The 18,227-nt window shown below is 31.8% G+C and overlaps 3 protein-coding genes across 4 annotated transcripts in view; 2 read left to right on the top strand and 1 right to left on the bottom strand.

Moving 5' to 3' along the window:
- Positions 1-9,328, top strand: part of LOC132906315 (muscarinic acetylcholine receptor M4) — a 58,649-nt gene extending 49,321 nt beyond the window's left edge. Inside the window, exon 5 of the mRNA XM_060958372.1 lies at positions 294-9,328. Within this exon, the coding sequence (XP_060814355.1) occupies positions 294-2,548 (2,255 nt within the window). The 3' untranslated portion in view covers positions 2,549-9,328. The remainder of the gene's footprint in view (positions 1-293) is intronic.
- Positions 9,329-11,029: 1,701 nt separating this feature from the next.
- On the top strand, positions 11,030-11,916 carry LOC132905986 (prefoldin subunit 5). Its single transcript, XM_060957798.1, has 2 exons — positions 11,030-11,356; positions 11,484-11,916. The coding sequence occupies exons 1-2, from the start codon at positions 11,152-11,154 to the stop codon at positions 11,750-11,752; spliced, it is 474 nt and encodes a 157-aa protein (XP_060813781.1). The 5' UTR covers positions 11,030-11,151; the 3' UTR covers positions 11,753-11,916.
- Positions 11,917-12,151: 235 nt separating this feature from the next.
- Positions 12,152-18,227, bottom strand: part of LOC132905982 (uncharacterized) — a 63,225-nt gene continuing 57,149 nt past the window's right edge. Inside the window, exons 4-6 of one of the 2 annotated variants that reach the window (XM_060957794.1) lie at positions 16,515-16,648; positions 14,411-14,645; positions 12,152-12,697 (exon numbers count right to left, since the gene is read on the bottom strand). In XM_060957794.1, coding sequence (XP_060813777.1) covers positions 12,624-12,697; positions 14,411-14,645; positions 16,515-16,648 — 443 coding nt within the window. In that variant the 3' untranslated portion in view covers positions 12,152-12,623. Of the gene's footprint in view, positions 12,698-14,315; positions 14,646-16,514; positions 16,649-18,227 lie in introns of those variants that run through there. The other variant, XM_060957793.1, reaches the window with a different exon arrangement.

Here is an 18,227-nt window from a genome sequence, read left to right as displayed (position 1 = left end):
AATTGTTTATGAATCATTAGATAGTTAAATTATTACTAAATTAAAATTATTAGTATTTTATTACATTTCATTACACGTTATACTTCAGTGAAATTACGTAGTGGGTTATTTCTTTCCATTTCCTCTATTTCCTCCTTGCTATTTTAGAAATAACACTTTAAAATATTTATATTTCGCCTTAGGATTTCAGTACATACCAAGCTTGCAATCATAGAATTTTGTTAGAATAATTTACATGCAATGTGATACCTTCTATGTTGAATTGATCTAATCGTGACACAATTGTTAAACAGGCACCGTCTCCATGCCATTCTACACGGTCTACGTTCTGATGGGATATTGGAATCTTGGACCCTTGCTTTGCGATTTATGGCTGTCCGTAGATTACACGGTATGCCTGGTATCCCAGTACACAGTATTACTGATTACGATTGATCGATTTTGTTCAGTGAAAATAGCGGCACGATATCGCAGCTGGCGCACGAAAAACCGCGTAATCTGGATGGTTACCATTACTTGGATTATTCCAGCCTTGCTCTTCTTTATCAGTATTTTTGGTTGGGAGCATTTTATCGGCTATAGAGACTTAGATCCTGGCCAGTGCACTGTTCAATTTCTCAAAGATCCAGTTTTTAACACTGCTCTTATTATTGGCTATTATTGGACGACTCTCGTAGTTCTATTTATTCTTTACGGTGGCATATACAAGACAGCTTATGATATGCAGAAGAAGAGCGAAGCAAAACAGCGAAAGATGCAATCCATGGTTGCTCTAAGTGCCGGTGCAATGTCTGGCATGGCAGGTCGTGCAGCAGGAATAGGAATATCGAAGACACAGAGCACTCTTTTGAGTCAGGATAAGCCAAAATTGAGTGCATCGGTTGAAGAAGGAACAGGTGGAGATGGTTCAGGACAGAAATCTTCCTCAAAGACTTCTGGAACTGGTGCAACCGATTCGACTGAAAAGCAAGTGTATGGAAGCACCGTTCCCACAGAGACAGAAAAATCAGAAAGATCTAGTAGTCCAGCGTTTGATTCCGACGAGGAGAGCACTATGGGTCCGGCTCAACAGCTCAGTAGCATCAGAAAACGATCCTCTCTAGCTGGACTGGTTGCTCAATCTGGCGTTCTTCCAGTTTTCTCGACTAATGGCCACTTAAATGGAATCGTACCTGCGAAGATCGACATGAACATGCAGTCGAAAAAGTTTCTCTCGGTAAACTCGACGTGCGACATAGGTACAACGACACAGAAAGCTCAGACATTGCCAAAGATCCAAGAATTGAGTCTCTTAGATACAGAAAACGTGCTAGATCCTGACAAATCGAGTAGTCAGACGTTGACACCTGAACAGTCTCACTGGAATGGTGATGGTCTCAATCAGCAGCAACCCTTGACCTCCGCTGAAACATCACCACCCACTCATCCTACTCGGTCTATTAGCAGCAGCCAACAAAATATTATACCACCGCCTACGCAATTTCAGAGTAGTCCACAAGTCTCTGACAGTCCTTCTACTTCGTTATCTGACAGACCTAAGTCACTCGTTGTGTCTTCTCACGGCACTGGTACTTACGACATTTTGACTGGCTTGGATGGCGGAGACTTGAGATACATGGACGAGAGTTCGGTAATTTTACCAAGTCCTTCTTACGAAAGTCCATCGTCTTCTTTGTCGTACAGCCTAGCGAATCCTCTATCGAGTGCACCGTCATCTCCAATTTTAGGAAACGTGTCTGCAGCGCCCAATACAAGTTTGTTACAAGCTGCTCTAATCAGAGCTACGGCGCAACAAGTCAACAACCAACAATTGGGTCAGAATAAACAAAGTCTGCCTCAACCGGTAATGTCTAATGCATCCAGTCAGACGCATCCTCCTCGTGTATTCATCACTCAGAAATCGAACGCTGCTTCTCAGACCTCACCAACCGTTAGCAAAGTGCATACAGAGGTTACAGTAAAGGCGAAGGACACGAAGCAGCAGCCTGTGACGACCATTGTCAGCACACCTACAGTGGAAACTTTTAACAGCGCGATGAATCAGTTTTCGGATCCAGATACGAAGGTCAATCCTCCTCAAAATTCATCTTCTAGCGGTAGCATGGTTCCAACGATCTCTGGCACAACAGGAAACGAACAGGATTCAAAGAAACAATCGAAGAAGAAAGATTGTAGAAGCAACGAGGAAGGTGGGTCCAGGAAAGATTTCGTCAAGACAATTGGCAAACGTTTGAAGACCAAGACGCAAAGAAGGGATCCTTTATTAGGACGACAGAAGTCTCGAACAGAGAATAGAGCTAGAAAAGCGTTTAGGACGATATCTTTTATTCTGGGCGCGTTTGTCGCTTGTTGGACACCGTACCACATTTTGGCGCTAGTGGAGGGTTTCTGTTCGAACAAACCGTGCACGAACGAACATCTATTCATGTTCTCATACTTCCTGTGTTACACTAACAGTCCTATTAACCCATTTTGTTACGCATTGGCTAACCAGCAGTTTAAGAAGACTTTCACGAGAATATTGAAGGGTGACCTGCACATGACGTAAAAGAAAGGATAAAGATGGAAGGAGACGAGGAGGAGATAGAAGATGTAGCTTGGAGGTGAATATTACGAAGAAGAAGGCCTTCCATGATTAAATACCGAATTATATTTACACACCATGCTTATGGTCAAATTGGAGAATAACGTAGTAGACAGTTTAAATACAGATGAGTCGTGTACCGTGTGCTTCATGTATATAGTGATAGAGGATGCGTTGGTGTAGTTTTAGATCGCAGTCAAAGATGTACATAATGTATATGTATGAATATTTGTTAAATTCTTGTGCAGAAACATGCGTAACAAGCAACATGTAGAAAAATAACGTATTTAAATAGCTTTAGGTAACTGTGCGTATTACAATAATAATCGCTACGATAAGTGCTTCAATATATATATATTTAGATATATAAATCACCGATTAAGTATTCTTTAAAAAGGAAATACAGATATGTAAATCTCCTAGTTTAACGAACGATCGAATCGTTCGATAAAAGGACAGGAAGTAAGATTATAGAAAGACATCGATTTAAAAAAAGAAAAATATCACTGCATCACGATGAATGTTCTCGAGTCAAAGACGAAAAGCTTTAATTATTCATTTTTGCGGCCAATTGTATGTGGTGTTATTGTTGCACGAGCCTCTCGTGCGAATATTATGGTTTCATATCTTCAACGATAGAGAAATATTTTTTACGAGCAACGAACCAGATGGAAATAGCTCGTTTCGAAGAAGTACCAAACAATCAAGGATTTTATTATCTATGTACACACTGCCTTGGGGTGGCCTACTGTTACGCGGGCCTTCTTTCTCCGAATTCAGTTACATTTGGTGCTGTCCTCGCGAACGAGCGTCCACGGATTTCTAATCGATAACGTTTCCTTTTAAAATATTACGTAAAACGCATTGACTTCATCAGATGAAGTTTTCAGAAACTCATCGATGACATTGACATTACCTTCATTTTAGATTTTATAGATCGAAGAGGATTCTCTATTATGCGAAAAGGAATTTTGCTTCTCTTTAGAAATTAGATATTTTGTTGTACTTCTTTGTAGGTATTTTAGTTGAAGATTTCGAATGGTCGAAGGATGTTACAGTTTTCGAGTAACAAAATGATCACGGAATCGTTAAAATCGCTTGAAACTTTGAAAAAATTACTTTAATAGTATTTAAATAACAAAAGATAAGATCGTTACAGCTTAATTTTTTAATTAAATTATATTTCATCAAAATGAACAAAGCGGAGACTTTTGAGCGGTAATGTACATTTCACAAATAAATCTAAAAATGATTATGTCAATGTCATTTATTCATTCGTAAAACACTAATCGTAATAAGCGACGCAGTTTGTATAAATCAACGTAACTATCACAGCATATACTTACATAAACGTTATAAGGAATATTTCACTTATTCATAATAGGTGCATACATTTTACATTTTATTAATCTTCTTCTATCCTCAAATGCTAGTTATTTATTTTTTGCGTCATAGAAAATATTGAAATGCTCTACCTTCGTAAATTTCAGAAGAAAATCGGAATTTTATGAAACGTTTCGTTACTGTTTTGACTGAGTATGCTTTCTATTTAAAAAAAAGCCATATTAATGAAACTTGAGAAACAGGTGAAATTGGTCTCGTGAGACTAATCCATTAACGATGTACAACTTTGATACTGTTAATCGAGCTTTCTGATACAATCACTAATTAAATAAAGACAAAACATTAAATCCAAATTCCTTTCCAGATATCATGCTTTAAGAGGAATATATTTTTAAATAACGTCTATACAGTACGACATAAATCTTACATAAAGTTATCACGGTTATCACCGAATGGAATTATTTCCTTATATAAAAGAGGAAAAGGAAATTCAAACGTTAACAACGTAAAAAAGAACGTTAGATTGATATTTTTCGCTGTTCTTCGTAAAATGTACGTTGTGAAACTTACTTTTATAATAGCTTTTACGCAATATTGTATTAAGCAAATGAAAAACAGGCAATATTTATATTTCCCATGATTTAATCATTTCCAAGCGTTTGTACCTTTTTTACAAAAGTGTAAGCATGCAATTATCTTGCACGGTAATTTACGTAAACTACAATTTGCTCGTAAAAGTATATTTTCGTGTTTCGTGAACGTTAAACGTGATCGAAACAAGAATACAAACGTGAGTCACTTTATATTTTAAATGATTGTACGGCGGCTAATGTAATTATTGTAACCCTTGTTAGAAATGATACGAACTCGATTTCGTGTAAATGAGAAATGAAAACACGCGATTTTCTAACTACATATATCACATTCTGATAAATAATAAGAAAAATAGGAAGAACATGCAATTATCAAAATTTCCTATTACATATTTAGTTCTGTATCTTCTTAACTTATATTTTATTGCATTTTATAATACTAATTTGTTCTTAACTATATTTTTACATTTTTTACATTTTTACATTTTTTACATTTCTCGAAATTCACTGCCAATAGCAACGGTCGTTCCATTTCTTTTTCATATCTGCAATTATTTATTTCATCTAGTTAGGGCTGTGATACCTGATGAATCTGTTATTTTTCATCCTAATCCCTTTGGAATTCTGTTATATAACAAAATACATGTCTGGAAGAAACTATGTTTGGAAAAAAGAAGAGAAGGCATGGAGCAAGTTACTAAAATGTCCAGTCGAATACTATACACAGTACACATGTGTGTACAATATATATGATATTAACAATAAGCCAGAAAAAGTGTTATATCATCTTCCTTTCCTTGAAGTACTTCAATATATTATATTAAAAATATCTAAATAGGAGTTTCTAGGTGGCAAAAGAAGATGAGAGCAAATAGGATATGCTTGTTAAAATGTCAATTTTTTCAGAAACTCAAAATACATGGTTAGTGTATAACACGAATAACACAATAGATCGAAAATCGATCTTTTAAAATGAGAACGTGTAATACCGTGCAAAAGTGTTAGATGTTCATGGTGAAAATAAAATGTATATTCATAAATTTATTGAACAAAATGTATTCATACGTTTACACGAACAAATGTATTTTATGTATGGTAATCTAGATAGATTGTTTTGTAATTAAGGACACTCGATAGAGCTGATCGAGAATAATTTCAGAACAAATAGTTGATTGCATTTCTTTGTCGGCCTGCTAAATTGATTAATGTGTTCATAATCTCATTCGTATTATGTTAATATGTTTTTGAACAGATGAGATGTAAAATTGAAATTTTGCATCTTTTCAATAATTATTCTCATAATGTACAGGGCTTAAGCATTTCATTATTAACTTCTTGGAACATCAGAATTATCAAACTGCAGTTGTTTAACTTGAAACAACTTGACTGATTGAACGTGCAGTGAGAGCACACAGCTTTCTGTTTTATTACTTTTTGTCATAATCTTTTGGAATGAGCAAGCCATTCAGGCAGAATAACATAGAATTTCCATTGAGTATATTAAAAACGTCTCATTAGGACATTGTCAACTAACGAAGTACAATGACAGGAGATACTTGACTCAAATAATTAATGAAGAGTCACTCAAGTTTCGTATTTCTATGTTCAAATTGTTAGAATGTAAAAGAGGAACGAGAACATGTAAATCATTTAAGACTTTTGCACAGAATGACTATTACCAGAAAGTTCGATGTTCGTATACATGCAGAATAATTAACATACTCGCTTCCACATAGCTGGCGTTCCAGCAATGATGTTCTTCTCAATATTCTAACAATTTCTGTGTCAAGGTACACGCAAAATAAAAGAGGAAAACAAATAATGATTGCTTGCGAGCTACGTAAACGTAGCGTGAATGCATAAAGGTAGCATAATCAATAGGACATAAAGATACATAGAGAGTAAGCGTAATAGCATTAGAGAAGATTAAAGTTAATGTTTGAACGAATAAGAAGAAAATAAGCATGAGAAGCCTAGATGATAAGTAGACGATCGTCGTGGAGAAAGTAAATATCTTACTCTCTGCAATTTCTTTTTGTGTGCCGAAGCTTTCATCGCCGTAGTATTCTTCATTAACGCCTACCAATGAAGCAGAGTCATTAAGGACGAGAAAAAAAAAAAAGGAGGAGACGATAATGAGCTATAAGACGTTAGGTACGAGCCGTGGAAAGGAAAAAAAGTCTCCACGTTTCGTCTCAATTAACAGAGATCGAAAATCAATTAAAACGTTCGTTTCTGGGTATAAGTGCTCGTCGTGTTTCTAACCATTAGAAATGGTTCGTGGTGTCTCCTGATGAATTTCACTCTTCCTACCTCAAAACAATATACACAAACACAAATATGAGAGTCATGCTGCGGATCGGTTTTTGATTCGCTATGAAATATATGTACTGATATTTTATAAGATATATGTTGCTTTGCGTCATTAGGTTTTATATACGATTGATTTTGCGCCGAAGAAGTTTCTGTAACGTTAAAATTTGTATGTTATATAGAGTTTTTTGACACGATATACATACATAAATATATATATATATATATATAATTACTTTCTTTTAATAAATTGAGAAAATCTTGTTGCTTCTATCATTCACTATTGAAGTTACGTATTAATCAATTAAACACTTAGCTCTTTAATAGTATCTTTAAGTAAATTTAAGTAATTTAAGTTGTTTTTTCCGTGACTGATAGTTTATTGACTTGCAACCATTGACTGACTATATTGTGAAAATTACCTATTTATAATAAATTACCTAAGATAATTTATTACTCATTCTGTTAAAATTAATTCAAACAGTTATACTCAACTCTTATAAATGAGATTTTTAGTGTATATAGATCTTATACATTTTTGTTCTAGCATTATTTATATAAACCATAAATTTATCAAAAACGTACAAAAAAATTAACGAGCTATTGCTTGATAAGCACTTTATACCAATATATATATGATAAAAAGAAATTGATGAAATATTACATTCTTTTAATCCAAAATTGATTGCTAACAAACACGTAAATGCTTCTTACTATTACTTCGTTAAAAAATTACTTTACTTATGATAATCATTTCTTAGGATAAAAAGATATTTAAATTCACTCTTGAAAATTAAATTCATTTCTCTTCGATTTCTAGTAAAAATAAAAAACTGATCTGCTACAAGACAGAAGGAAATATAATGTGCTTTCATGGACATCCTTGTCTATCATGGGATCAATGAAAAAACATTTCGTTGTAATTAAATTCTAGACAATACTATGCGTGCTCTCGCTCGACAATCTGATCTTCAACAACCCTTAAGAGCTAACAATAACATTCAAAATATATTAAATCTTGATTATCTTGGTTAAAAATGTTCTCTTTTTGATTGTGAATATGATAACAATTTTTTAAGTAAAAAAAGCATATCTACAAAATATATAATTGCATTAAAGGTTTAGAACAATTAGCTTTTAAGGGTTAATTAAGGAAAAATATAGAGCAAATAATCTAATTTTATCACAAATACAATATCGCAAGCTATATGTACAATACGTACAATAAGATTAAAATTGAAAATATTAAAAACTTCTTGTACTTTGTCAATCACTAATGTCAACCGTATAAGTTAAGATATATTTGCATTTGACATCTTCGATCTTAATCTATTGCTTCTAAGTAATACAGTTTATAATAATTTTAATATTTAACGTTAAATGTTGCTCTATGAAAAATTATATTATATTAGATTAAGTTGACAAACTCGTATAACGTGCAATTTAATATACTGTACAATTCATTTTGAAAAGTATTGGGAAAAATATCTGTCAAATGTGAATGTATCTTGGAAGCGTTAAAAAACAGACTTTTCCAAAACCTCGCTGTTTTACTAATACACGGAAAGCAAGTCCAATAAACAAAATAATTGTTATTACAATCGTCATTAAATATGAATAGAAGTGCTTAAATGTCACGTGTCTGAAAGTAGTTCTATAGAGGAAAAAAGAGTTGTGTAATCGCTGTAGAGAAACTGTTCTTATTAGCGACAGTCAACAGTGTAATAAAGTGTGTGAATATATGTTGTATAATGAAATAGGACGCAAAACGAAAACGGACGCATCTATATCAAATCTGTACTAGCGCAGTAAAATTGTTAACATCGCACAGCTGCGCTTTCAAACGCTGTAATGTATATGACGCATGTTTATATGCTGGATTCTTAACAAAAGTTACATTCTACTTATTTGAAAGAGGACATTTTGCCAGAGTGGCATATATGGCATTTATGTACACGGTGCAATGAAAATTATGATACTTGGTATATTAAATGAAAAATAAAGAAAGTTATGGAATAAATTTGAAAGAGGGACGTGTAATAGCTTGTGCTTTAGATAAAAGGATAACTTTAGTTTTGAAAGAAAGAATAATTCTCTTTCAGGACAATCTTTGAAAGAAAATTTCTGGATGTACGAAAAATCTTACAATGAAGTATGAAAGAAGACATAAAATGTCTTATATCATTTTACAATCTTATTACGAAAAGAATTATTCCACAGCTCTGATTTATATCTTCAGATGCACCCTGTACATACGTGGTTTAATATTTCTCAAGATACATAATTGATTACTGGTATAGTGGAGAAAAACTCGACATTGGCAGCTCAATCATAACCATATAAATAACGTAGTTACAAGAGTACAGTGACATAGTTATAATTAGATAGCAATTATTTCTTTTTAATTATTTATAATGCATTGTGCACGCAGCTGTACCGATGTACGATATCAATTATGATGGATGATAATGTACCTAGTTATTAAAACTAAATATATATATATATATATATTATATAAGTATATATATATATATATATATATATATATATATATATATATATATATATATATATATAACATATGCAGAAGCAGCTACAATAAAGTGAATAATGTGATATGATTGTAAAAATCTATTGTGCATAGCATTAATAACCTTCAGCACCGTTAATCATTCATAATATTTTAGCAGCTCTAATGTTTCGAAAAAAAAATGAAGATTCGTTTTAAATGATGACTACATTCGAGTAATAAAAGGTAATTTATTTAAGCAATAATAAATACAATATTCATGAATTTTTCATTTATGAACAACGAAGACAATGTTATTTCAATAACACGTATCTCTTGGTTTATTTAACATCTTAGCAGAATGGTAATTTTATTAAATAGATATACTTTTCGTATGCTATGTATGATAAGAATTCACTAAATAATACAAACTAAAAAAACACGTATTTATCATTAAATCGGCATGTAAATAGCTACGATAATAAAAATATGTTAAACCTTTAATAAGATCCTTTATTTTCATTACATAATATCTTTTTGAATATGAAGTACATATACCAGTAAATATACTGTCTTCAATTTTCTCTATTAAATAAATGAATAGTAAATTCATTATTAGCATTCAACTGGAATAAATTTGCAAATTCATTATATCGAATTGGAATAATATTAATATCAAACCACAGAGAAGATACGTTAAGTCATAGCTTTTTCTTCTGCAGTTCGTTTGCTATTTCACTCACATACTCATGATACATCCACGACTTCTAGGCTTTTTTTCGGCGAAGATATCGGTATTCCACTTAAAGTAGGTTTCAGCACGGAAATTAAAGATCCAAAGTGCTAAAGGAAAGTAATCTGATGCTTTCATTGTAATAAAAAGTCTGGCCATTTCTTTTCGTATTATGGGTCTCTACTTCGGAAACTAGGTGACGAGGAGAACGTGAATTACATACAAAATAGAAATGGCAGATTTTCGCTATCGAAGAAAGATGTTCTCTCTTTATGATGAACTTTGAAACATAATGAAAGGGGAAAAATATATAAAATTTTTTTGAGACACAAAAATTATTTTAAAATGAATGAAATGAATATTAAGATAAAATGATAGAATGAATTATAGCCAACTCATAAAATGCAGTAATCATATTGCAACAGTTTGTGTTGTTGTGTGGTTACTATTTTATACGTATGATTGCATTTTGTATACTTTTATTATGCATATTATCGTATATATATGAAAATGATTTGTGTATATGAATAACAAATTAGTTGGACTTGCATTTCATTCTTTAATCAATTTACAGGAATGTCACTTTAAAAACATATATAAAAGAGTAAAATTTAAACATTTATTTTGTCTGTCTAAAGCAATTCCTATTCTACTTAAATTTTTGTTTCACTATTAACTACTGCTAATGTAGTAATGTTATTTTACGTCTAATCGATAAAGTAGAGAATGGCATGAAAATCAAACATCCAACCAGTAAAGTAGAGAATGACATGAAAACTGAACACCCAACCGGTAAAGTAGAGAATGGCATGAAAACTGACCACGCGAGATACAGGCGTCACAGCAAGTCTGTAATTTTAATAACTTTAGCTGTATTACCATACCCAGATGTCGCTAGAACGCGCAGACGATTTCGCCATCTAGTAAACGCTTGCAGCAACTACATGTTAATGCATGTAATATATGAGTTGGGCTGTGCTGTTTGGCTCCGGTGTTTGACCGTTTTTGGTTATACAGCTGGAGTGCGTGTGTCAATCGTTTGTTTGCCCATAGTTTTTATAATAAATAATTTAAAATGTCAGAAATTTCGATGACAGAAGCGCCGCATCTGCAGAAAATAGATTTAACAACTTTAAATCTTCAACAACTTACAGTATTGAAGCAACAATTGGACCAAGAACTCGGTGTTTTCCAAGATTCATTGCAAACGTTAAAAATTGCTCAAAGTAAATTTCAAGAATCAGGATCATGCCTCGAGAAGATTTCCCCATCAATGGATGGTATAGTTACATTAGTATTCTATCCTGTAAATTCTACTGTGAAGAATCTTTTTGATATTTAGTACTTTAAGGTTAGAAAATGTGAGAATGCTTAACCTGCTTCATTTTACCATTGAATTTATTTTAGGTAATGAAATTCTTGTACCACTAACTGGATCCATGTACGTGGTTGGAAAATTGGTAGATACTAATAATGTTCTAATTGATATTGGAACTGGTTACTATGCCCAGAAGAAGGTGCCAGACGCAAAGGATTACTTCGATAGGAGAGTTGCTTATGTTACCGAGCAAATGGAAAAAATTCAGCAACTGGGTCTTGAGAAAAGTAAAATTAGAGATGCGACAGTGGATGTAATAGAAATGAAACTTCAAAATCAAATGACGAAGGAAGATTGAGAACGCTTATAAAACACCAATTTTTTAAAATTATATGTTTTGACCTAATCTGTTCTGTACTTTTATTGGTAATATCATTAAATTACATTGTTCTGTACTTCTGTTAAGCTATGATAATAATTACTTGACATTTTAAAGGAACATTAAATTTTATAGTGATAAGATATCTTAACTATCATTTTGTGATATTCACTTTCTGTAAATGTGCGTTATATATTAATTTGTTGGCACTACTTTTTGTTTTATGCTTATACACTTCTTCCTAATAAATAGTAAACAAATTTTACCATTATTGCAATAAAAGTAACAATTTTATATTTGAAAGTATAAACTATTACATTGCATATATATTTGATCAACATGAGTAGATGAGGAATTTGTGTAAAAAAAAGACGAAAGTAACGAAGGTGAATTATTTATTTGTTTTTCATTCAAGTAAAACTTCATTCACAAATAATAACAGCTTTTACCTAGAAACTTGTGATGATACAGTGTGGCAGTTCGGAATGTTTTACGGAAGAGGTATCAAAATCATTGTCAGAGGATAGAAAACACGATATAATAGTACTGAAATAAGTTCTCGAACACTTTGGCGCGACATATCGTCGATCTAATACATAATATTATGACATGTTATTCAGGTTATAAATTCGTCTCGTTGCAACGAGACAGCGCAAGTCGCAATTACATGTAGATAATTAGCTAAATTTTTATCCTATTTACACGAATAACATACGATCGATATTTATGTTAACGAAAAATTTTTGTCGCTCTTTCCTCGTCGCACTTAATTTCAAAATTTTACAAACAATTTTCCCTCTCATTTCGATACAGTCATATACGTATAGGGTGATTAACGGGTTCATCGTTGTTATCTAAAACTGCACAGCAACAGCGTAACTGCGGTATTCAAAAACCATTCTTTAAATTGTGTCGCTGCACCTCCTGAAACAAATAAAACAATACATACTTATTATGACATATTATATATATTATGATATATATTTATGACAAAATATATATAGAATATATAAGAAGATATAACTAGACACTAATATTCATAGATAGTTCTAGTTGTTGAATAATCAATCTTCAGTGACACGAAGAAATTGTTGTTTTGCTATTAATAGTCTTTAAATTAGACGATATATTAAAATATTACATTTATATTTGTGCCGTTATGTTGTGTATTTATATTGTATCATATAGATAAAAAAATTTTAAACATAGATAAAAGAAATAAAGTAACGCAAATGAAATAGGTAAAATATACTTGCGATATTATAAAGCTATTATTAAAAAAGGTATAGAAAAGTAAAAGTAAAAGAAAAAGTTATATCTCTCGAATAATACGATTAATTGGTTCAGTGCTATTTAAAATCCTGATATTCGAGATTTAAGATTTATAATAATAGATTCAATAGGAAACAACGATGATAATTATTTTTAAAAAACTTAGGAATATATGTAAAAAGTACTACACATAAGACATACCTTTCTAGTTAATTTCTTATAGTATATAGTTTGGTATCGTAATGCTTTTACTACCATTTATGGTAGCATCAATGAGATTAATTTAAACAGTTGAGGAGAATTCTTCTGATATTATCATAATTTTACATTTCATGCTAATTTCAATGAAACTTTGACGTTACGCTGTCATTAATGTACATTTTCAGTTGTTATTAGCATGATTATAGTTTGATTAGCATATTACATGATTGAGTTGAGATTAGCATATTCAGTTGATCATTACTTTGAACTGATCAACATGTTATCAAGTTACTTTTTTACGTTGTATACTAATGCTTCATTATTTGTTATCCGTTTATATATAAGGTACTATGTAGATTTTTATTAGTATAGTAATTGATATACAGTAGACTTTCATATAATTTGGATTTATTTATGTGAAGAACTACCATAAATCTTTAGAAGAAAGAGATTTTTGCTGAAGGCGGTTTATACATTTAATACGCATTTAATGTGAACCTTTGAAGATGTTAACTCTATCATTAATTAGGGATCTGACAATGAATTACTTGAATAGGATAGTGAAAAAGGAATTCATCTAAATATATATTTATTCTTTTATCTAGGTTTCTATCGTTAGAATTATTCGTTATGAATACACATCTAGAAATAACAAACATTTTAATTTTGAGAAGAAAATAGTTCATATAATAATTAAAACGGGAAATTTCTTTCTCTATTTATTTTATTATTTTCTTTCTTTCTCTAACGTAATCGTTATTTTCTTTCTCTAACATAAAACATTGATAAATGATGAATATTTATATTTTTAAAAAATGCCTATTTATTTTGGTTACGTTGAAAAATACATTAAAACGAATATAAAAGGAATTATTAAATATAAAACACTTGAGAAAAATCTCTCCTTTATATTTTATAATTGATAAAATAATTAATTCATAAAAAGATTCGTTGCCGTTAATCTAAAACCACGTAAGGTCACGAAGCTTTGTAATAAATCCAGAATGCATTATGATGCTTTTGATTACGTAATTGATACTTAGGAAAATCCTTTCATAAAGATGAGCCTGATATCATAGGGGTTTCAAACAGTATTAATTGCAAAACAAATGGAAAAAATAAGTACCATCGGCGAACAATTATAAATAGATCTGTAGGATATACCAATGTAAGAAGATTCCCGAGTTCCCAGTACAGATGCTAAACGTGGCCGTTCCTCGATCAAAAAAACACCAGCTTGCTTTTTATACAAATGAAAGACATTAGCGTTGCAAACAATATGTAATCTTCCGTTGTTGAAGCTATCTGGTATAATCTCGAAATCCAATCCTGCGATACACATTATTTGTTGATTGTCACTGAGCTTGTCCGTTACGTTCATTATGAAACTGGAATTCACCTGAAATAGAAAATTTCATTTATAAAACATGAAATTAAGTGATGATACATTACTAATGAGATTTAGCAATTATTTTATTTGCTAATCATTTTGAAACTAATAAAGATGAAAACAATTAGATAGGCACGAATACTTTTGTGTCTTCTGTATTAATAGGAGTATGATATTTTAACGTCACTGGATAATGAAAGTTATAAAAAGATAGAATTATATGAGATATTTTTAATTTTGTTTTAGATTTTAAGTTTCAACGCTATTTGGTTAGATATAAGATATTTATTTAGAGATCATGTTTCAATTACTACTTTTCGTTTACATGAACAAAGGACGATAATGTTTTTAGTTTAAAATGTTATCAGATATGCTAATAAATTAATAGTCCGTTAAACGTCCGTTCATGAATAAAATATATGTGTTATTAGCATAAAAAGGACGAAAGGAAAGGAGAATGAACAGGATAAGGACAATACTACATACAGTAAGTACTTCCTGCTTTTCAATAACACTGTAATACTTCTCTCTAGGGAACCATAAATAATTTGTGGTGTATTCAACTACAATTATAATGTTTATCAGATTGTTAGGAAATCCATAAACCGTTTCAGATTGCTAGTTTGCACCGAAATGAGACCCAGGGTTAAATGAAGTTGCTTGTAGTTAGAGGATAGCCGAACCAAGCATAATTTCCTGAACAACTTTGTACTACGCTTATAACGGTATCGTGTCGTTGCATTCGCGAATCGATCATTTTCTCAACACGTTTCTTGCTGTTGTTTTAATGTTTCGCCTTTTACTTTAATATTCCAAGTGGTTATATCAGATTTAATCGATCTCCGTTACATACACAAATTGAAAAAAGAAAGAAGAAATAATTTACCAAATTTGACAATTTTTATTTATTGAAATATTTTGGAGATATTAAAATCTATATTTATAAAATGAAATTTTTCCAATTTTTGTAAAATTAAGAATTTGTTTCTTCTATCTCAGTGACTTTCAGATTATTAAATTATCTATTTATATGTGTATACTAACAAAACATAAAATATTAACAGCGATATTACAGTCAAAAATGAAATATTAAATTCCAATTAAAGGTTCAAGCTTTTTTTTTGTTTCTCAATAATCGTTGACTTATGGCAAATTTATGAGAACAGCAAATACCTGTACAGGATCATATGATTGCAGGCCGGTATATTAAATTAAAGACAACATGCCTGCATCGATACCCGTGTGCCTATACGCAGGAGGAATACGTAAAGCGTGTACAAAATTCAAGAAGTTGCTTAAAAATGATTTATTATTCTTTTTCGACGTTCATTTGCATTTGTAACGTTCTGAGAACATTTTAAAAGAAAATATTGGAATATAAGTGTATATTGTAGCACATCATTTATGGAAATTATACCCTATATAGGAATAATCAGCACACAATTCCTTTAATTTTGGAGCTTCTATTATTAGGATAATGTAAAAATTACTTTAGAAATCATTTGTAATAATTTCACATTTCAATATTTTTCCTCTTAACGAATAGTCGTTTAATTTAACTTAGATTTATTAATTTATTATTTTATTATTACACTTGGGTTTATTAATTTTTAATAATATTAATTTTTAAAAGAAACATTTAATATTATTTAATATTATTGGATACTGAATAGGGAATTGAATTATAAATCTGTTTGTTGTTTCAAAGCGAAGCTTTTTTTTACTGAATAGTAGGTTTGATTGAAAGCAGATCAATAAAATTCATTGAAGAGAATGAAATATAGCAGACAAGAGCAGTAACATATTGATTTAAGTTACTACGACAACTTATCGGAAGCGCCAAACATCTCTTGAAAGTTTTTACATCTATCAACCTACCGGTACCCCATTGACAGTCCACGTCACATTTGCCGGAGGGTTTCCCGAAGGAACAGTGCAGTTTGCACGCACAGTATCTCCCACTGCATACCGCACCTTCTCAACTCTTACTTGAGGTTCGCCATTTGGGAGATCTGAAATCCATTGAACTTCTTAATAACGGAACAAGATTTCGACTTACCAGGTGATAATTAATTCCACATTGGTCGATTTTTAATTTTATTTTAACATTAGTCGATTACTGGATTTCTTTATACGTTTTGTATCAATATAATTATTGTATTTGTTAATTATTATATTTTAGTATATAAAATCATTCACATATTAACGTGTACAATTGTATAATAATGTATAATTATTTCACTTAAAGAGATTTTTTGTATAAAGATGGAAGATTTTCGTGTATTTGTATTAGAATAATTTATAATAATTCTTTGCTTTGAGATGGAAGGACTAATATATTATGAAGAGTAGGTTACGAAGGAGAAGAGAAATCAAGTTTTATTAATGACATTATAACTAGAAGAGACATGCAACAAAAGATCAAACCTTCGTGAATTTCAAAGAATTATATTTTGTTCGTTGCAACGAATTTAATTGAAAATAAAAGAAACTGAATTAATTGTTGTTTCATGTAATTCTCTTAAAACTCTGAATCATGGATCGAAATTTTCATTAAACAGTTGTATTTCGAATTATCACAACTCTTTTAATATCTCTTACTAACGTGACGATATCCATTATTAATTATATATTATCCGACCATCGCCCGATGCTACGTCGTTCAATTTGATTTATCGTCGTTCATATATTTCAAGAGCATACATAGATACTGGCGACGCGCCATTGTTGGATGAGGTGGACGCTACTTTTTCACCTTGTGGTATCCTATGGTAAGATATTCCGTATACATAACACGTCATGTACATCTCGGGGATCATTATGCTGTCCACAGAAGGCAGTCAATTTCCTTGTAGCGGTAGCTGTCAAAGAATTGTCTCACTTCTGGGCTTGAATGACTTCCGCCTGGTAGCTAATCCTCTGTGTCTCGCGAACCTTTCTGTATAACTCTCAAGGACACGATCGCTGAAGATTACCATTTTGAACTTGTTTGGTAATGTTGTGAATGCGGGACGATCATCCCGTCTCGTGAGAATGGAGAAAAGGAAGAAAAGCAAGAGACTGTCTGAGGGATACAAGGCGAGATTCGAAGGCTCGATCCAGTATCGAGCTTTTACGAGCGATCCGTGATCGGAAAGGAGAGGCAATCACCTCGTCTCTTCAAAGAAGAATCGCTACCGTGATTGTGGCGTCGTTAAGTCGACGTTCAACGAGAATACGAGACGGTGGGAACGAGACCCCGATATTCTATCCTTTACCTGCTTGTCTCCGCTTCATTTTGTTTTTTCATTCCTTTTTCTATGTTTCGTTGCTCTGCCCTTTCGAAATACGTATTAATTCGTCGCTACTGCTATGATCACGCTGCTCATCGCGTAGAGCGTAATCAACGGCCATAATGAAAAGTGCCATGATGCGAGTTGAAGACGCACAGTATGAATCGATGAAAGAATAATGGGTCACGAAACGGTTGCCGACTTATTACTGATATTCGAGTATTCATTCAATGTATTCATTGAAAGTTAATAGTGCATATTAAAAGGTCAATCCGGAGGAACTAGGTGAGACGATATTGAATGAAAGTAAGGTTATGTT

This window comes from Bombus pascuorum, chromosome 4 (genome assembly GCF_905332965.1).
Source record: "Bombus pascuorum chromosome 4, iyBomPasc1.1, whole genome shotgun sequence".
NCBI classification, from domain to species: Eukaryota; Metazoa; Arthropoda; class Insecta; order Hymenoptera; family Apidae; genus Bombus; species Bombus pascuorum.
Note: the sequence above shows the minus strand (reverse complement) of the source record. Positions and strands in the feature narration are given on the sequence as shown.

Coding starts and splice junctions, on each gene's coding strand:
- LOC132905986 (XM_060957798.1), top strand. CDS start 11,152: ATGTCAGAAATTTCGATGACAGAAGCGCCGCATCTGCAGAAAATAGAT. Junction 11,357..11,483: donor GATTTCCCCATCAATGGATG/GTATAGTTACAT, acceptor AATTTATTTTAG/GTAATGAAATTCTTGTACCA.